The sequence below is a fragment of the Triticum urartu genome, chromosome 7 (genome assembly GCF_003073215.2).
Source record: "Triticum urartu cultivar G1812 chromosome 7, Tu2.1, whole genome shotgun sequence".
NCBI classification, from domain to species: Eukaryota; Viridiplantae; Streptophyta; class Magnoliopsida; order Poales; family Poaceae; genus Triticum; species Triticum urartu.
In genome coordinates, this window is record NC_053028.1 from 200,876,728 (window position 1) to 200,898,321 (window position 21,594).

The following is a 21,594-nucleotide window of genomic DNA, read 5'->3' on the forward strand; positions in this document are numbered from 1 at the left end:
ATCGCGGACCCGATGTCGGCCGGAATCGTTGCCGTGGGAGGAGCCTCGTGTGCGGCGGCGGTCATCGGGGTCGGGGAAGATGATCCCGGCACGGATGTCGTGGTGGCCGAGAGGCAGTGCCGATGGGCACTCCGGTTCCACCTCGTCGGCGTGAACCACGTGCTGAGCGGGAGCAGCGCCGGGCGCTCGGGAGATGGAGATCGATCGAGCCATGACAGACAGCAGTCGGGAGCATGACAGATAGAGGTCGGGAGCAACTCGGAGGGGACGGCCGGCAGCAGCGCAGCGGAGGCATAGCAGGCAGCGGTCGGGAGCAGCGGAGGAGTCGGCAGTCGGCGACCGGGAGTAGTGATTGGGACGAAATGAGAGGAAATCCATTGGGGGCGTTCCAGACCTTCTGGCGCTAGCGTCCGCTCCCCATGCACCAGGCAACCCTGCTTGCCGTCCTAAGCCACCCTTGAACGTCCCAATGGGCAGCGAGCGAACGTCCAAGGGGCATTTTCCGTCCCTGCATCTCCTAAATACTTTGTTTGATTCATAGGATAGGATTATCATAGAAATAGAAATCTTATAGAAAATGAGATGACATGTATCTCAAATCCTATGAATAGGAATAGGAAACAAAATGTCATTTGGTTAACACCAAAGGAATTTTTCCATTGAGTCTAGGCTCTTTTTTATTTTCCTATGAAATGTGGAGGATAGAAACCAATCGTATGTAGGAATAGAAATCCATTCCTATGAATCAAAGGGCTCTAAAGGAAAAAAATCCTATAAGAATCCTATCCTCTAGAATTTCTATGAAATTCCTCTAAACCAAAGGAGGCCTTTTGTCTTTTTTTAAGGATTCCTTATTGTCCCCTAATGGCCTCAATCGGTATACAATGGCATATTTGAAAGCCTAAAACTTTGTAGTTGCATGTTTTAAAATATGAAAAATACTCAAAATAGTGATATCAATTCTCAAAGCCTGAAAATTTGTAGTGGCATATAGTATTCTTTCAGTCCAAATTAATTGATGCGCATTTAGTATAACTTTAGTACTGAATTGAACTAGGTGTGCAGCAAATAATTTGGATCGAAGAGAGTATCAAATTTACTCCTAAATCTAATAGGCTTCTCCCTCAGTGATATCCCACCGGGAAAGATGGCCGTGTCGCCCAGGACTGCACTCCGGGCCACCCCGGTAGGATGTCCAGGCTGCCGTTGCCAAGGACGACGAGCTGCGGTCCTGGTGACGGACAACAACGGCGTCTGCGGGAGACAAAGGGTATCCCGTGTTTATTCCGACGAGCATTTGCAAGCTCTGAACTGTACATATTGCCATGACGAGGCCGCTCCGTATTAATTCTTCGCTTCCAGGGATACGTGCTGCAAGTGGTAGTGCAATAACACTGGCACAGTGCACTGTGTTGTCCCTGCCAATGCTGCTGTGTTCTACCTCCACACTTCACCGATGTGATTCCATCCGTCGGGAGGTGCACGCACATATGTTTCATCCTCAATATTGCTTATGTGATTTGCTTATTTGCTCAACTTCGGGTCTGAAACTGTTGATATAATTTCATTCCCAATATTGCTTAGTCGATAGACTAATCGTTAGCTTAATAATTTATAATCACTTGGGCCAATTACCTGATGCGAGACAGGGAAAAAGATTGTTTAAGAGGCTTAACAGTCTGCTCAGAGAATTCTGCATGGGCTAGAATCAGGGAAATACGGTAAGTTGCATATACACAAAGTTTCGGATAATAGAAGTGTAAATTTGCACAGTACCATTAGAGGAAGTTGTATGCTCAACATGCTTAACCATGTCAAAGCTCATGCACGAGTAATTATATCCTCAGGTTATTCGAATTATCTGGAAGGTGAGCTTTAAAAATTTGTAAATTAGTGTTTCAATAGTTCAGAGTTGCTGCTTTACTACGAGAGCGGCGTTTTGGTGCCCGGTGCATCTGCACCCGGTCAAAAAAAATTCATAAAATTTTTAGAAAAATTCAAAAAATTCCAAAAAAAATTATTGTGGTAGACAATTTGATGCGTGAGGTACGCTCCAATTTTCAAAACATTTGGACTTCTGTGCAGCTCTCAGCAAAAAAGACAAATCAGACCAGAACAGTATATGAACAGTACACATTTTTACAGACCTCCGATTTGTCTTTTTTGCTGAGAGCTGCACAGAAGTCCAAATGTTTGAAAATTGGAGCGTACCTCACGCATCAAATTGTCTACCACCCTAATTTTTTTTTGGAATTTTTTGAATTTTTCTAGTATTTATTTTGATTTTTTTCATGAGCGCAGGTGCAGATGAGCTCGGGCTCAGATTCGAATTTTCGCTTTACTACCCGTTTTTAGGTGGATGGTCTCTATTTTAAATCCTGATAGTAATGCACTTTGACAAGTTCTATGTTTGCTGAATGATTCCAAGGCCTCATAGATGCCCAAGGTATGTAACTAAGCATGAATGGGTCTACAATATTACTTCTCTTCATGGTGGCATATGCAGATTCTTGTAGCGGTTAATGGGGTTTGGACTAGAGATAGATCATGTGTTAACAAAAAGCTGGTTGGGGTCATCGCAATTGCCAAATGTGTGTGGACAATTTTTTTATTGTTGCATGCTCTCTGTCCTCCTCAATATGGGACAGCATGTAGAAAGTTGGGTAGGGAGAACACCAAGTCTTCTGCAAGGTGAAAATTAGAACGGAACTGCTCTACACACGATGAATTGCATGGACGATCACTGCACGATGGCCCATCGTGTGGTTGGCGCCCGTTTGTTGCCATGAATGAACGGCGTGAAAGGCTTGTCGTTCAAACATCGTCCGCAGACCGTCGTTTGCATAGCACTGCTCAAATTAGAATAAAACGGTTGGCTTGGGCGAGGGGGTTCATTGGTCGGAAAACATATGTTAGATTTTGCTCGGCGTGTACTTATCAACAATATAACATCACTTTGATTGATGTCTTGGTACACCGTACCTTTTATTGTTCAATAGGCTCCTGATACTTATTAGTAAAGAATTCCTACCCGATCATTTGTGATTCCGTAGCAGCATAGCACGGGCATCTTACTAGTCTAATATGAAAAGGCAGAACTACTGTCATTGCCCCTCGAAAGTAAGATGGGGTTCAATTTCAGTTACACCAACGTGGTTCTGGAAAGGACTACAGTGCACGGGGTGTTGCTCGGTTGGCGAAGGGTGCGTTGACGAAGACGATAGGTCCGGCTAGCCTTAGGCTGGTCAGCAAGGGCATCTCCAACGGCTGTAAGATAGATGTTGGTAAATTTGTCACCTAGGACATAGTGATGATGTGACATGTAATAAATATGGAGAGAGAGAGAGAGCAAAGTTGTATTTAAAATAACCAACAACCTTTACACAAGCTCCAAGGTGAAATAGAGAGCAACCACATTTATTTTCTCATCATCTATTGGATAGCTTACATACTCCATCCGTTTCTTTTTGGTCTGCATATAAACTTTGATCAAAGTCAAACTTTGTCAACTTTGACTAAGTTTATAAAAAAAAATCAAGATTCACAATATGAAATCAATGTTGTTAGATGCATCATGCAATTAATTTTCATACCATATAGGTTTAGTATTGTAGATGTTGATTATTTTTTCCAACAAAGTTGGTCAAACTTTACACAGTTTGACTTTGACTAAATCTTATATGCAGACTAAAAAGAAACAAAGGGAGTATAATTTATTGAAGTGGTTGTATGATAGCTTGTTGGTTGATGACATGGACATTTTACCAACAAGACTAACATACAATCTATTAGAGATGCTCTAATATAGGTAGTAACATAGATGCCACATAAGCAAAAATAGTGAGATGGCACGTAGTTAATGAGAGAGACAAATAGAATAACATAATATATTACCATCACATAGCGTTTCCCAAATACAAAATGAGTCTACAAAGTAATGAATAAAGACATATGTTACCACATATATGAGACTGCCCACTATGAAGATGGTAATATAGACTAGTAACATACTCTCCACTATGACCAGCCTTAGTGGTGGTGAATTGCCAGAGCAGTAAAACAGGAAGGGGAGGCAAAAAACACAGGCGGATAGTTTATTTTGAAGCTGCTTGAGCTCCATCGTTATGGCGCACGACATATACATATACTGATATACCTCACTGTTACGCCTTGCTTGGGATGGGATTGCTAGGCGTTATACCTCACTGTTACGCCTTGCTTGGGATGGGATTGGTAGGCGTTACGCAGCCTTCAGGGAGGACGTCGTATGCTGAGAATGGACAGTTTTTTGTTCCATGACCAAGATCAGGAGCATCTGGTCCAAGATCCCTTGCGTTACACAAGAAAATGCAAAATTCACATTACAAAAATATGGTGGAGCTAGCGGAATTGTTGGTCTTATATCATGAGCTAAAAAAACTAATAAAATTGCATGACCAACCAAATTTCATGGGCAAGCATCTGACCAATCAAACTTCATATCATCAAGTATGAAGCATATTCTTTGAATTCTTTTCCTTTTTCCTCCAGCGTACACGTTATACAACCAACCAAACGGTCTCAGTTCACCAGTTGGTGGTGCGGTAGCCTTCCTCAACAGGGGAATGGCAGTTTGGAAATGAGTATTACACACCGGTCGTTCGCACAATGGCCAGGTAACGTTCTACCGAATCACTGGTGACCACCCAGGAAGCAACACAAAGTGCATACAGAAAGGCGTTTCAGCAGTTCTAATTATTGTAATTTTTTCTTTTCACTTTTCAAGCATACTCGCGGCATAACTTCTTTTCCATTGTTTCACTGGTCAATAGTGCTACAAGGTCATCCAGGTATCCGGCAGCGAACTTCGAATTTTCTGCATTAGCGAGCAGTGCTGAAGTTAGGCACAAATGGTTATGTAAGAGTTTATGCATGAGACAGGAATGATAGCTTTTTCAGCACAAAAGGATTGCCTTTGTATGTTTGGCGACAAAGCAACCACCAATAAATTGGAGATAAAGCAGCAGTTTTCCAAGATGCCTCGATTTAAACTGATGTCTTCGGAATACTGCAAATATTTGGTAGACAGCGAAATCTCAGAATGATTGATGCCTGGATGCAAATTTTCCAGTTCACTTTAACTCTACTACTTAAAAAGTACGTAATGTTACCATTTCACCTTTCTTCACACCATCTCTTCGTCCAACCTTTCATGTATATGATAATCAATCACTTTAATTACTTACCTTCTGAAGCAATTTCACTTTAATTTACTTACCAAACTTCTAATTGAAATATAAGGTAATTCACGGTCAGAATTCGATGAACATTTATTTACACAATCGCATTATTATTGACAGGTAAATCACAAGCTAACTTACTAGAATATTTATATCCCGTTGCAACGCATGGACATTGTTCTAGTCAACTGATTATAAGAGTAGTTTGGTAGAAATAAAACAACAAAAAAATAAGAGAAGAATGGATGCAGTGCTGTTAGTGAATGTCAGGGGTCGTGATTGCACAAGTTCGATAAAATCAATTCAGCCAGTGGAAATACGAACATAACTCCAAGCACTGAAATTGATCAGTGGAAGGTTGGAAAAAGCGCTAGGCGTAAGCAAGGCGGTTGACCTTCGCCTAGCGCCTAGGTGGTGCTTAAGCACCCTAGGCGCAACCTTAGGCAGACGTACAATTTTGACTACCATGTTGTATTTGGGATATTATCGATATCGATTTGGAGAATATATGTGAGTAAACTACCAGCTATTGCAATTGGAATATGGCCAATTTGGTCTGTCAGTGCAGTATGACACGATTTTTCACTCGAGTGGACAATTTCTTACTTGCCATGGCTAGAGTTTCGCTTATGCCCTAGGCAAGGCATTTTGTCATTGCCTAGCGCTCAAGCGTGCCTAAGTGCCTCCTAGGTGTTGCCTTTTCCAACAGTGGAACAGCAGCATGACTATCTCCCACAACAGCAAATAAATGACAATAACGATGGAAAATGGGCATTACTTGCACGTGACTTCACCAAAATAGTATAATTGAGTTGGTTGCATACCCCCCAAAAGAACTTACATTCGATATATATGCAGCAGGTCCCTAAAGATGCAACCGGCCGAGGAAGTCTGACAACCTAGAATGTGACAGCAATACAGGAGAAAAATAAGGAGAAGTAAAATATGCAGACTGCATAAAACAGATAGATAACACACACCTAATGTTCTTAGCAATAAGTGTACTTCCATCATCACAATCAAGATGTCGCAGTACGACTTCTTCCAAGCGGCCATCTCTGTAAGCATGCTGCAAAACATAAACGATACAAGATTGAGTCAAAAATAGAAGACAAATAAGAGGAAAGACCGATCAATTAACATTGCAAGCTACAACAATCATATCCACAGTTTCTACACTAAATGAAGCTATCTAGGAAAATAATCGGCAAGAAATCAAATATCATATCCCCTACAACACATGCAAACTTGAACATAACATAAACTCCAACCATGGTCTACACATTCCAATCTTTATCCACCAAATAACTAACAAGGACTATTAAGCAGTGGTAACTGAGGAGTGCATAACTGATGATAATACTAGAGAGGACACAAAAGACTCTTGGAATCAAAACAAAGTAAATTGGGTTGTTTCAGATAGAACAACAGACAGAGGAGAGGGTTATTATTAGCTACCAGTGTTCCGAATAAACGAGTTACTGCCAACAGCGATGGGATGGAGCTGGCCTGGTAGTGAACTCAAACTATATGGATAGGGCAGGCAGATGTGTATTCACATGTTTATAGAATGTAAGAAGTATGTCACCTTGTAGAAACAGCTTGTCCCGAAGGGGCAAGTGCCCGTTCCGAAATCAAAGTACTTGCAATCTATTGACCTGCAATGGTATACTTGTAGGTCAGACAGTAGAATGATAATCAAGTACTAAGGAGCATAGTATGTTCATGTTAAATCACTTCCATGAAACATATCGGCTTGAATATTCAAAAGAGAAGGAAATAAGAACACGTGAGGCAAGATAACTAGAAGTGCCATTTGTAGTAAATTGATACGGCTCATTCATCTAAGTATGGATGAGTTCAATGACTGAAATATTTGTAGCATTCTAGTTTTACTTATATAAGCTGGGGCACAAGACCACAAAACAGGACAAGCCTATCTTACTTGAGCTTTGCTTTGTAGTTTTCAGTGATCTCCAACTTTTCCTCTTTCGAGAAGTACCAAAGAACACTTGGAATGACATAGTACGAAAGTTTGCGGCATATTGGGCAAGCTCTCAGTGCTGAGTTCACATCCATACCAGATGTAGGAGAGTTGCCACGCCAATTTCTTATGCATGAAATACAGAAGGGATGATCACATTCAGATAATAGTCCGAATTTCCTTTCAGCAGCAGTAGGCTTTGAGAGCACACGGTCCAAGCAGACACTGCATTCTATTTCTTGGCTACGTTTCAAAGCCTCAAGACGCTTGTGGTTTTTTTCACATAGCTTGATATGCTCCTGCCTCTCATCAGGACGATAAGGATGCAAGCACATTTTCCCACAGAACGCACACAAATCCCCATGCATGTGAGGGCACTCTTCCCCATACGGGCAGTTACCACCAGCAGCAAAAGAACAAATTGGCATATCAGCAAGTTTCATGGAAGTTTGGTTTTGCGCAGTTTGAATGGATGACCAGCCAATCCCATCCTCTGATACACTGTCAAGTTGGACCTCATTCCTCCATGCAGGCTTACTTTCAGAAACTGCCAGCTTATCCATAGATATCTGTTGCCGTTGGTTGCTTGAATTTGTTTGGTGTCCCAAGTGAAGAGGACGTCCAGAACTTAAAAGTTGTGGAGATGTAGATGCAACATGTGTCGCAGTACTTGATGATGGTGGCGGGCGAACTGGGGAATTACGTGTTGCGATACTTGATGATGGTAGTGGAGGCACTGGGTTGTTACGAGAAACCTTGACATGGTCATATCTGCAACGGTTACCATAAGAGCATGAGCCTCTCTGGTAAAACGTGCAAACCTGCACAAACAAGCATCATAGTAAGGAACGCTACAAGATATGCATTGTGAAGTCTGGCAACGAAACTAGATCCGCATCCATAGAAACACGTTACATTATTTGCTTGGTCACTCCAGTCGTGGGAGAACTCACAATACTCTCCTTTCAAGCAAGCACCATGCATGAAGAACTTGCAAAGAACCCTGAAGGAGATCAGTCAGAACAAAAAGACATGTAAGCTAACTATCAAATTGTTAGTTCCATCTCAGGAAGGAAATAATCTGACAGTAGAAAAAAATGGAATTTCGGGAGCAATCTCCTGCCCAATATTGCTTCTCTAAGCAAAATGTAAACTGATGGTAAAGAATGCTGCAGCAGTTAATGCTTAGATAGATAACTTAGTTAAGAATTTGAAGTTATGTCTCACGAGAGAGGCTAAGATTAGGTTAAATCTCTGTTTCCCCTTTTTTCACACTTCATATAGTTTTTACCTTTTCTGTTAACAGCAGTAAGTATTTGCTATACAGGACAAGAGAACAGGGTTCCAGGAGAATACTCCTTACAAGTTAAATGGAGAGCGTAATAAGAATATACTCCCTCCGTTTCAAATTACTTGACCCATATTTATCTAGACACGGATGTATCTAGACACTAAACAAAGTATAGATACATCCGTATTTAGACAAATTCAAGTCAACTAATTTGGAACGGAGGGAGTAGTTCGTGAAGAAATTTGCATCTAAGGAGCATAGGCCCTAGCTATGCAAACACATACTCCCTCCACTCCATATTTGTTGTCGCTCAAACAGATGTATCTAGCACTGACATACGTCTAGATACATTCGTTTCAGCGACAACTAATATGGAACAGAGGGAGTACTTATCGCTCTACCTAAGTTCCTTCTGTGCTCCAAATTTGTACGCTCGTTGCTTTCAGCATACTTACAAAAAGGATGTCACTATTATTAATCAAAGACATCATCACCATTGATTTTGAAGAACTTCCCACTACATTTCCCGCGTCAACATCAGTATTCACCCACCACTAAGTATGCACAACATACAGCAAGGTTAATTGAACTTTCAGTCGCAAACCCACAAAAAATGATTTGTTAAATCCTCGGAACCCGTCCCCAAGAATAATCTTGTGATTGTAGAACCAAGAGGTAACATATACACCACAATCGAATCGAACTGAAATCAGTTCTTCGAATTCAATCTACACAGATAACAGCATATATAACAATCCAAAAACATTTTTCCCAATGGGTACCATCTGAAACCCTAAATCGTGCAGAATCGTAATACTATCATCGATACCATCAGCTGCTAACAAACAAGAAGTAACTGGACTCTAGGTAGGCTTTCCCACCACACCCAAAGCGGCGGGACAAAGAGCGCTACAGATGGAGGATGTGAACATGGTAACGCAACGACAGGAATGGAGGCACAATCGAAGCTCCGGGGAGTTAAAATCTCGCATCGTGTCAAAGCGCATCACATTACATCAGCTTACTTACTCCCGTGGGCGCCTCTACCGCGGAGGAACATCTCGGCGCCAAGCTCAACCCCCAATACTAAGCACGAAACGCGTGTCCTCACCTCCGGCTACCCCCAAATCCTAAGCCCCAGGCAAAATTCTCGAAACGAAGACCCAGGCAAGCTCGACGCAGCTCAATCCATCCAGGGCTCAGCGGCACCCCCTGCGGGAAGCCAGCACGCGACACCGCCGCACGCGAATCCCTACCGCTACCGAATCCACGCTTAGAACCGCGCGAGACAGGGCGCGCACACAATCGAATCGGGGGAACCGCGTTACCTCTTGGTGGACATGGCCGGGCCGAGCGGATGAGGCCCGAATCCGGGCACGCGGACGGCGGGTACGCCTTCGCCGCCGCCGCCTCGTCGCGTCGTGTTCGCTGGGGTTGGGGGGTGGCGCGGCCCCGGCTTCGGCCTCCTGTCTGTCTGTCTCGCTCGCGCCGTCTCGTCCCGTCGTCTCGCTTTTTTTGGGGAGGGGGGAGCTCTGCCTTTCTGCGGGGGTATCGTACCGGGGAATGATTCCTAAAAACGGGTGGCGTGGGAAATGACGGGTCAGGCCCCGGGGTGGGCGTGGAGGTGCGCCGTGAGGCCTGGGCACGGGCGTCATTTGCCCGACCGCGTCCGGAGACCGCTCGGCGATGCGGCCTGAAGTGAAACGGGTTGTGCTGTGGGCAGGTGTGAGTGTGAGTGTGAGGGTGAGGGCCTGTTCGGAGTCCCCCGCTCTACCGCTTCAATCTTAAAGTAGGTGAAGCTGCAGTTTAAAATTATGAAGTGAGCAAATAGGTATTTCGCAGATCTTTAAATTCTAGGGAGCTGGTGGATTGCCGAACAGCTTTTGAGTGTGACAAACTGACGACCGACACGTGGGAAGGAAAGAAAGGGCTTGATGGTGTTATTTCAAATTGTGTTTTGAGTTGTTTTTGAAAATACAGAGTGCATTGTGGATCCACATTGAAGGTCAATGGAACGAGGAGGAGAAGATGACGATGAACCTCTAGGCCCGCTTCTTCTTCCGGTGGAACTCCGGACCCAAATGGGTATGACACAACTTTGCCCCTTCCATCCCTTCCTTCCTCTCGATGGCAAGAGAAAAGAGGAATGAGGCCCACGGCTGCACGATCCAGCCTTTCACCAAGCGTATTCAGAGAACATCAGATCAGCCTTTGGCAGCCGCCATCCTCCATGAAGAGCAATCAAGAGGGAGCAGGCAACCTCCAGACGTTGCTGGAGAGCGTCAATATGAAGCTCTATCGTGGCATAGCGAGAGACGCCCCGTGGATAGACTCTAAACTAGATCTAATCCTAAACCTACTATATACAACAGCAAGCCGACCTCCTAATCAGTGGCGGCGCCAGCAGATAAAACCCTATAGGGTCACTAATAAGTTGTGGGTCAATCATCTTAAGTTGTAAGAACTTGTCATACATTTTAGAAAACTAAAGGGGTGTTTATAGAAAAGATGTGGGGTGTGTGGGGTCATCTAACCTCATAGACTAAACGCAGCTTGGCCGGTGCTTCTAATCCAAAGCCGGTATAGAAGAGAAGAGAAGGAGAAGAGTGGAAGCGTCCCTCACAACTCTCAAATCGAAACAGGAAAGGAGAGAGAAAGTGAAGGGAAAAGTTAGTTGTAGAGTTTTTAGATTGATAAAACCACCAACAAAAAAACCTATGGGGTCATTAATAAGTTGTGGGTCAATCTTAAGTTATAAGGACTTGTTGTAAATTTTAGAAAACCAAAGGGGTGTTTATAGAAAAGATGTGGGGTATGTGGGGTCAGCTAACCTCGTAGACTAAGCGCGGCTTGGCCACTGCTTCTAATCCAAAGCCGTTAGAGAAGAGAAGAGAAGGAGAGGAGTGGAAGCGTCCCTCACAACTCTCAAATCGAAACAGGAAAGGAGAGAGAAAGTGAAGGGAAAAGTTAGTTGTAGAGTTTTTAGATTGATAAAACCGCCAACAAAAAAATCAATGGGGTCATTAATAAGTTGTGGGTCAATCTTTTTAAGTTGTAAGGATTTGTCGTAAATTTTAGAAAACCAAAGAGGTGTTTATAGAAAAGATGTGGGGTATGTGGGGTCAGCTAACCTCATAGACTACACGCGGCTTGGCCGCCGCTTCTAATCCAAAGCCGTTAGAAAAGAGAAGGAGAGGAGTGGAAGCGTCCGTCACAACTCTCGAATCGAAGCAGGAAAGGAGAGAGAAAGTAAAAGGGGAAGTTAGTTGTGGAGTTTTTAGATTGATAGAACCGCCATGAGCATATGACATTAATATCTTCTCCATCGAAAATTTAAGGTCTTCTTTCAGTGTCTCAACGCGCTTTCTCCTTTGCCATTAATGATGATGTATTGGTCAAGGATTTTGTAGGGGGTCATGACACTCAGAGAGGCGTTTCATCTTCCCCTGTTCATGCAATTCCATGATGAGGTACGTAGCCTGCAATAGCGGACTGCTCAAGTTGGGCCTGAGGATTCCATGCATGACGTTTGACATTATGTTTGGGGATCAAGGGATATTAAATCCAGTCATTACTATATGTTCTACTTCAAAGATGTCCAAGTTCACCAAGCTTACAGGTGGATTATGAGAGCCAAATCATAATTTTGGGTTGGTTACTACTCTCTGATAGACTCAACACCTGCAACATGCTTATACGACATCACTACATTGTTGGTAGCGACATCAAATGCCTGCTTTTTGGTGTGCATATTAAAAATCAGTTGAGCACGTGATCTTTAAATGCCAATTTAGTCAATCATGTTGGGCTCACCTGGTTATTCACTTTAACTACTCAACTTCTAGGTTTCAAATGGTAAGCAAGGCTAAGAATGGTTAGGGAAGGTCCATGTCCATGGAAATTTCCCTGGTAGCCTCCTCAAGTTTGTGGAAAGAGGAATAATAATCATTTCAGGTGGATATCACCCACCATCACATCCTTGTTAACAAGATTTAAAGAGGATTTTTCTCTTCTTTCCCATAGAGCCAAGGAGACCCACAATCCTTTCATATATACCTTTGTAGCCTACCTTCCATAATCCTTTTTAGTAGTGCTTAGTGCTTTGATATTTCCTTTCCCTATCCAAACTAGTAAGGGTCCCTTGTAAATATGTATATTTGTATCTTATTATATTTGGAATGAGAAATGCAGTAGGAGCCTCTCCTGCTGTTTTATGGTAAAAAATATTTCATTTTGGGAGATAAAATTCATTGTTTGATCTCTAGTGGACTGGGGGTATAACTACCTTTGTAAGCCATCCAAACTATAGTAGGTTCTAAATGCTTTTAATAATTTTGAAACTATACACTAAAATGTGAAAAGTAGAAGGTGATAATAACTTGATTCAACATATATGGGCATTACTTTTCCATATGAACTACTAAATGTTTATGATACAATTTTATGTACATATGTAGCAAATTTTCATCTACAACTTTGCTATACGTACGATCAATTCCCGTCCAACATGTACAATTAGAGACAAATTGTAGATGATTCAGTTTGTGGGCCATATCATTTGCAGTCTGGTCGTATCGTTGTCCGACGAAAAATAATCGTACGCAGAGCAGTTTCGTTTATGGTGAGATGAATTTATATTATGATACCCTGGGCCCGGCTCCTCCTTCCCTTCCACTCCACCACCTTCGATCTACATTCTCCACTGCAAATTTCTTCGTTTGGTGGAGGGGGATGTCTCCGTTGGGGTTGATTCTTGTCGGCTTCGTCAACCTTCGTCAGAGCTTACCGTAGTCCATCACCATGACGGAAAGGACCGAGGGAACCGTCAAGTCTGTTGTAGGAGCCTCCTCCCACGGTGAGCTTTGCCTCCTTGGTTGTTTCTAGGTTAAATTTTCTCTGATTCATATGTAACTTTAGGACGCACTCCCTTCTCAATATCTAGTCCTAAGTTCCTTGTACCAACTAGGTTATCGTGTTTCCAAATGTGTGCGTGGCCAATTTTTGCGCGAGAAAAATCGGCCTCTTTTCCTCAGCTGGAGATTGAAAATCTCTTGGTGGAACTGTCCGGGGCTGAAGCAAAGGGCCTAATTTCTTTCTTGTTCTCTATGACTTTTTGACTTCCATATAAGTGCATGCCCACTTATCTATGCTTCGTATTCTCTAAATCACGTATATTTGTCGTCAAGTTTCAACCAATTCCGAGGATGCCCTCTGCCCATCCAAGCGGTTCACCAGAGACAATCCAGGTGTTGGTGGTAGTGGCCTAGTGGGGCTATGAGAAACACGATCGAGTAGGAGTTTGAAGAAGAGAAATACATTATTTCTCTTTTTTCTGAACATTAGTATAAACATAAGCGCTCATATACACGCGCATACACTCACCCTTATAAACGCACACATGCACACCCTACCTTTATCAGCACCTCCGAAAGACTGAGCCGGCATATCATCTTGAGATTTGCGAAGTCACTGTAGGTGCCTTGTCGTCGACGGGAACATCTCCTCCCACTGAATCGCCAGAAATCCTGAAATAAATTCAGAAATAAATGCGAGCACCAGGTTTTGAACCCTGGAGGGCTGGGGATACCACAGTCTCTCTAACCATCCAACCACAAGTTGGTTCGCACATTATTCCTTCTGAGTCTACTAGTCATGCCAAGAGAGCCACTGTGTCAAACGAGGAACCAATATTTTTCCAAAAAGACTAATAATAGGCCTCATGGACAGTTAAAGGTGATTGTACAACAACATGATCGTGCGATCTCTATGGATAAGCCCCACAAGCGAGGCCAGTGGCGGAGCCAGGATTAATGTAAACCCCGGGCCTAAATTTTTTTCGGCAACATGGAAAGTTACCATCACACATAAAAACTGCAAAAGTTCTTCACTATCGTAAAAAATACCGCATATGAAAAGCACACAAATATATGACCCAATTGGCAATTGCACTAGAATATGAACTCAATGTATAACAATCCAACAAAATAGACACTCATGTTAGGACTTATGAGCACTGATGAAAAAACAGTTTCTTCATCGTCTATATTTTCTAAAACATGAAATTGAATTGATATAAAAAATTCATCAATTTAAGATCCATCAATACATATACACAGTAAATGTCAATGCAATTTATGATAATTCTAGGCATAGAAAACCTACCAATGTTGGAGAATGGAGTACCGGGCGGCTGCAGAAGCAACACCAGGGGCCGGTGCTTAGGCCGGGGAGGCTAGCAGTAGGGGCGGAATCATGTGCGCGCTGCGGATGCAGGGACATGCACACAACTGCATCGCAACAATATGACGTTTGAGACCCGGGCGACAACGGTAGAAGGGGGCGTGCAGTGCTCACGGGAGGGGAGGGGTAGTCGAGGTCGTGAGGAAGACGGCGGACAGCAGCGCCGAGCAGGGCAAGCGGCGGTGCGTACGTGCGATCTGTCTCTAGGTCGGCAGTTCGTGGCGATTGGAAGGGGAGCGTTCGTACGAGGCTTCGGGCTTTGTGTGTGCCCAGGCTGTGCTGGGCTGCGCCCCAGGCCTAGTACAAAATATGCATAGGTATAGGGCTAAAACACTTCTCACACCCCGGGCCTGGGCCCTAGGTGCCCGGGGCCTGGCTCCGCCCCTGAGCGAGGCAGATATAGGGTTGTTGGCTATTTTCCCATGCATGAGGCATCCTGCACAACTCTACGGCTGCATCACTACCTTGGGGCAAATGATGCCATGGACCCCCTCCCCTTACTATTTGGTTCAACATGATATCTTTTAGGGAAACGTTTCTACGCGGCGCACCGGCCGAACCTTTCGGCCGGTCCCGCGCGAGCCACGCGATCGAGGCCATGGTACGCCTCGCGTGACCCACCTGCCCCTGCCTTTTCTTCTTCCTCCCGACCCCCTTGTTCCTCGCTACCTTCGTCCTCCCGATCCCCTTCTTCCTCCTAAATTCTCTCTCAGTCGCGTCCACGCATGGGGGTGGCCACGCCCCTCCTCTTCCTCCTTCAGATCTCACCACCAGCTAACCCCAATCCCGCGCAGGTCCATACCTTCAACGTCAGCGCCATGCCCACTTCTTTCTGCTGCTCACGGCTGCAGGTTCCTTCCTCCCCGGCGAGCCGAAGTGAAAGCCGCCATGGATAAGCCATCCGAGAGCTGCGGGAACCGTCCACCAGAGATGCTACCAGCATGGCGGCGCGACCTCCTCTCCCTGTTGCTGCAACCATCTTCTTCCAAACGAAATTGAAAGCATTTTGCTCCTCCATCGATGTTGCAACCGACGACCAAAAAAGCTACAACTGTTCGATTCGAAAGATTCAACCAGCGGTATATAAAGCTTCAACAAGACACCATGCACTGAAAAAGCTACAATTGTTCATATGAAAGCTTCAACTATAGTTTGAAAAAGCTTCGACGGACCCCGTACAACTAAAAAAACTTCAATAGTTCATGTGAAAGCTTCAACCCATATTTGAAAATGCTTCAAACGGTGAAGTAGAGAAATTTCAACCCACCACTATGAAATAAAAAAATCTACATCCATCATTTTGGAAAGCTTCAATCGTTGAATTAAAAAGCTTCAACCGGTTTTATAAAAAGCTTCAACTGGCTTTATAGGAAGCTTCAACCCACAAGTACACAACTGAAACGTTGCAATCGTTGACATGAAAAGCTTCAACCCGGCGACAAAAAGCTAGAACTGGCACCTCACCGTTGATGCAATGGGGTCACTCCTTCGCCGGAGCTGTGGCCGTCACCGATAGGAGCTGCATGCGATTTTTTGCTGCAATCGACAACGGGAAAAGCTACAACCAGTTCCACGTCTTGCTACTCCCGGCAAAACCCAACGAAGGTTGAAGCAAATCATGGTCGCCGCCGTGACTGTTGACATGAATGGTTGTAGCGATTCCTGTCACCGGTCGTAGCAAAAATGAACCATGGTTGAAGCAAAATATATCTGCACGTGGATGATGAAGGAGAAAGGAATGGTTGAGCGTGGCCATGGCAACAGGGTTGCGGCGAGGGGCGGTGGCGGAGCTGCAACCTGAGCATCACTCGTTGCTGCTGAGAGCTACAACTGTAGGTGCAGCTGTTTCATGGGTCAAGGCGGCGACAAGGACAGACGACGGGGGTGGGGACCGGCGATGAGGTCAGCCACCAGAGGGGAGAGGATGTGCGCACTGAGTGGGAGATGTGATTCCAGCGAGAGGAAGAAGAAGCTGCGGGGCAAACCTTTTTTCCGCCTGATCCAATGGCCCACGTGGCTCAAATCCAACGGCCTTGACGCGACCGGCCGAACGGTTGGGCCGGTGTGCCGGCGCAGATTAGTGCCCTATCTTTTAGAGTGTGTGTTTGTCTTCCAAGAACGATATTTTTTTGACAACTCAGCTTGTCGTTAACCACCTCCAGTGTAGGGTTGTAGAAACCCGAGGCCGCCTGAGATGCGCTTGGTCAACTCTCCCTCCGCAAATAGTAAGAGCATCTATAGTCGGATTTGGCAAATTCGGCCCCTCAAATGCCCACGAACGCGTTCGGGCGCATCCGCAAGCACTGACCGGACACTCCTAGAAAATGCAATCCACATCCGGACACCTCAATTACCATATCTCAAATCCATACAAACTCACGCAACTATGTCGACGCACACGCATCGTCCGGCTACTCCATCACACTACACTAAACATGCCATCGGACTACCAAAATTTGGCATGTTTGGCTATGGTGGAGTTCATGCACGGCTGCCCTTGACCTTCCCGGCCTTCTCGCGGAAGTACCAGTCAAAGAAACAGTACGGATCGAGACGGATCTGCTCGTCACCATCGCTGTCCTCACCATCCCTGTCCTCCTTCGGTTGCAGTCTGGTCATGGCACAGACCGCCTGATACTGCTCTCGGGCGAGGGCGCGCGTGTTCCTCCGCTGCCGTTATGAAGGAAATATGCCCTAGAGGCAATAATAAAGTTGTTATTTATATTTCCTTATATCATGATAAATGTTTATTATTAATGCTAGAATTGTATTAACCGGAAACTTAGTGCATGTGTGAATATATAGACAAACAGAGTGTCACTAGTATGCCTCTACTTGACTAGCTCGTTGCTACCTCTTGAGCACTCCGTTGGTTTTCCCTTGAAGAGGAAAGGGTGATGCAGCAGAGCAGCGTAAGTATTTCCCTTAGTTTTTGAGAACCAAGGTATCAATCCAGTAGGAGGCCACACACGAGTCCCTCGCACCTACACAAACAAATAAACTCCTCGCAACCAACGCGATAAAGGGGTTGTCAATCCCTTCACGATCACCTACGAGAATGAGATCTGATAGATATGATAAGATAATATTTTTGGTATTTTTATGATAAAGATGCAAGTAAAATAAATGTCAAAGGAAATAACTAAGTATTGGAAGATTAATATGATGGAAAGTAGACCCAGGGGCCATAGGTTTCACTAGAGGCTTCTCTCGAGAGCATAAGTATTACGGTGGGTGAACAAATTACTGTTGAGCAATTGACAGAATTGAGCATAGTTATGAGAATATCTAGGTATGATCATGTATATAGGCATCACGTCCAAGACAAGTAGACCGACTCCTGCCTGCATCTACTACTATTACTCCACAAATCGACTGCTATCCAGCATGCATATAGAGTATTAAGTTAGAACAGAGTAACGCTTAAGCAAGATGACATGATGTAGAGGGATAAACTCATGCATATATGATAAACCCCATCTTGTTATCCTCGATGGCAACAATACAATACGTGCCTTGCTGCCCCTACTGTCACTGGGAAAGGACACCGCAAGATTGAACCCAAAGCTAAGCACTTCTCCCATTGCAAGAAAGATCAATCTAGTAGGTCAAACCAAACTGATAATTCGAAGAGACTTGCAAAGATAACCAATCATACATAAAAGAATTCAGAGAAGATTCAAATATTGTTCATAGATAAACTTGATCATAAACCCACAATTCATCATCTCAACAAACACACCGCAAAAGAAGATTACATCGAATAGATCTCCACAAGAGAGGGGGAGAACTTTGTATTGAGATCCAAAAAGAGAGAAGAAGCCATCTAGCTAATAACTATGGACCCGAGGGTCTGAGTAAACTACTCACACTTCATCGGAGAGGCTATGGTGCTGATGTAGAATCCCTCTGTGATTGATACCCCCTCCGGCGGAGCTCCGAAAAAGGCCCCAAGATGGGATCTCGTGGATACAGAAAGTTATGGCGGTGGAATTAGGGTTTTCGCTCCGTATCTGGTAGTTTGGGGGTACGTAGGTATATATAGGAGGAAGGGGTACGTCGGTGGAGCAACGTGGGCCCCTCGAGGGTGGAGGGCGCGCCTGGGGGGGGTAGGTGCGCCCTCCTACCTCGTGCCCTCCTGGTTGCTTTCTTGACGTAGGGTCCAAGTCCTCTGGATCATGTTTGTTCCAAAAACCACGTTCCCGAAGGTTTCATTTCATTTGGACTCCGTTTGATATTCTTTTTCTACGGAGCCCTAAAATAGGCAAAAAACAGCAATTCTGGGCTGGGCCTCCGGTTAATAGGTTAGTCCCAAAAATAATATAAAAGTGTATAATAAAGCCCAATAATGTCCAAATCATGATATAATATAGCATGGAACAATCAAAAATTATAGATACTTGGAGACGTATCAAGCATCCCCAAGCTTAATTCCTGCTCGTCCTTGAGTAGGTAAATGATAAAAACAGAATTTTTGATGTGGAATGCTACTTGGCATAATTTCAATGTAATTCTTCTTAATTGTGGTATGAATATTCAGATCCGAAAGATTCAAGACAAAAGTTCAATATTGACATAGAAATAATAATACTTCAAGCATACTAACTAAGCACTTATGTCTCTTCAAAATAACATGGCCAAATAAAGTTATCCCTACAAAATCATATAGTCTGGCTATGCTCCATCTTCACCACACAAAGTATTTAAATCATGCACAACCCCGATGACAAGCCAAGCAATTGTTTCATACTTTTAGTGTTCTCAAACTTTTGGAATCTTCACACAATACATGAGCGTGAGCCATGGACATAGCACTATAGGTGGAATAGAATGGTGGTTGGGGAGAAGACAAAAAGGGGAAAGATAGTCTCACATCAACTAGGCGTATCAACGGTCTATGGAGATGCCCATTAATAGATATCAATGTGAGTGAGTAGGGATTGCCATGCAACGGATGCACTAGAGCTATAAGTATATGAAAGCTCAACAAAAGAACTAAGTGGGTGTGCATCCAACTTTTTGCTCACGAAGACCTAGGGCATTTTGAGGAAGCCCATCGTTGGAATATACAAGCCAAGTTCTATAATGAAAAATTCCCACTAGTATATGAAAGTGATAGCATAGGAGACTCTCTATCATGAAGATCATGGTGCTACAATGATTACAATTCGATACTAGAACAAAGTATGGCTCTATATGAATGCCTTCGGCGGTATACCGGGATAGCAATGATGCATGAGTGACTTATATGAAAGAATTATGAATGGTGGCTTTGCCACAACTAAAATGTCAACTACATGATCATGCAAAGCAATATGACAATGATGGAGCGTGTCATAGTAAACGAAATGGTGGAAGTTGCATGGCAATATATCTCGGAATGGATATAGAAATGCCATGATAGGTAGGTATGGTGGCTGTTTTTGAGGAAGGTATATGGTGGGTGTATGATACCGGCGAAAGGTTCGCGGTATTAGAGAGGCTAGCAATGGTGGAAGGGTGAGAGTGCGTATAATCCATGGACTCAACATTAGTCATAAAGAACTCACATACTTATTGCAAAAATCTATTAGTTATCGAAGCAAAGTACTACACGCATGCTCCTAGGGGGATAGATTGGTAGGAAAAGACCATCGCTCGTCCCCGACTGATAACCCACAAGTATAGGGGATCACAACAGCTTTCGAGGGTAAAGTATTCAACCCAAATTTATTGATTCGACACAAGGGGAGCCAAAGAATATTCTCAAGTATTAACAGCTGAGTTGTCAATTCAACCACACCTGGAAACTTAGTATCTGCAGCAAAGTGTTTAGTAGCAAAGTAATATGATAGTGGTGGTAGCGGCTACAAAAGTAAAGATAGCAAAAGTAATGTTTTTGGTATTTTGTAGTGATTGTAACAGTAGCAGCGAAAAAGTAAATAAGCGTAAACCAGTATATGGAAAACTCGTAGGCACCGGATCAGTGATGGATAATTATGCCGGATGCGGTTCATCATGTAACAGTCATAACATAGGGTGACACAGAACTAGCTCCAATTCATCAATGTAATGTAGGCATGTATTCCGTATATAGTCATACGTGCTTATGGAAAAGAACTTGCATGACATCTTTTGTCCTACCCTCCCGTGGCAGCGGGGTCCTATTGGAAACTTAGGGATATTAAGGCCTCCTTTTAATAGAGAACCGGAACAAAGCATTAGCACATAGTGAATACATGAACTCCTCAAACTATGGTCATCACCGGGAGTGGTCCCGATTATTGTCACTTCGGGGTTGCCGGATCATAACACATAGTAGGTGACTATAGACTTGCAAGATAGGATCAAGAACTCACATATATTCATGAAAACATAATAGGTTCAGATCTGAAATCATGGCACTCGGGCCCTAGTGACAAGCATTAAGCATAGCAAAGTCATAGCAACATCAATCTCAGAACATAATGGATACTAGGGATCAAACCCTAACAAAACTAACTCGATTACATGATAAATCTCATCCAACCCATCACCGTCCAGCAAGCCTACGATGGAATTACTCACGCACGGCGGTGAGCATCATGAAATTGGTGATGGAGGATGGTTGATGATGACGACGGCGACGATCCCCCTCTCCGGAGCCCGAACGGACTCCAGATCAGCCCTCCCGAGAGGTTTTAGGGCTTGGCGGCGGCTCCGTATCGTAAAACGCGATGATTTCTCTCTCTCGAAAGCAAATATATAGAGTTGGAGTTGGCGTCGGAGGGCTCCAGGGGCCACGAGGTAGGGGGCGCGCCCTAGGGGGGGCGCCCCCCCCTCGTGGAAAGGGTGTGGGCCCCTGGTCTTCATCTTTGGCGAGGATTTTTTATTGTTTTTTC

The 21,594-nt window shown here is 44.1% G+C and overlaps 1 protein-coding gene across 2 annotated transcripts; it reads right to left on the minus strand.

Annotated features, from left to right (window-relative positions):
* Nucleotides 1-4,462: 4,462 nt before the first annotated feature.
* Nucleotides 4,463-9,917, minus strand: LOC125518447 (E3 ubiquitin-protein ligase makorin). 2 transcript variants are annotated; one of them, XM_048683284.1, is made up of 9 exons: nt 9,823-9,910; nt 8,119-8,206; nt 7,165-8,024; nt 6,808-6,877; nt 6,200-6,288; nt 6,061-6,118; nt 5,151-5,186; nt 4,953-5,047; nt 4,463-4,855 (listed from the first exon to the last, which is right to left on the minus strand). In XM_048683284.1, the coding sequence occupies exons 1-6, from the start codon at nt 9,834-9,836 to the stop codon at nt 6,085-6,087; spliced, it is 1,155 nt and encodes a 384-aa protein (XP_048539241.1). In that variant the 5' UTR covers nt 9,837-9,910; the 3' UTR covers nt 4,463-4,855; nt 4,953-5,047; nt 5,151-5,186; nt 6,061-6,084. The 2 variants fall into 2 exon arrangements, with proteins under 2 accessions (XP_048539241.1, XP_048539239.1); XM_048683282.1 differs by lacking the exon at nt 5,151-5,186 and having other exon boundaries at nt 9,823-9,917.
* Between the last annotated feature and the right edge of the window lie 11,677 nt (nt 9,918-21,594).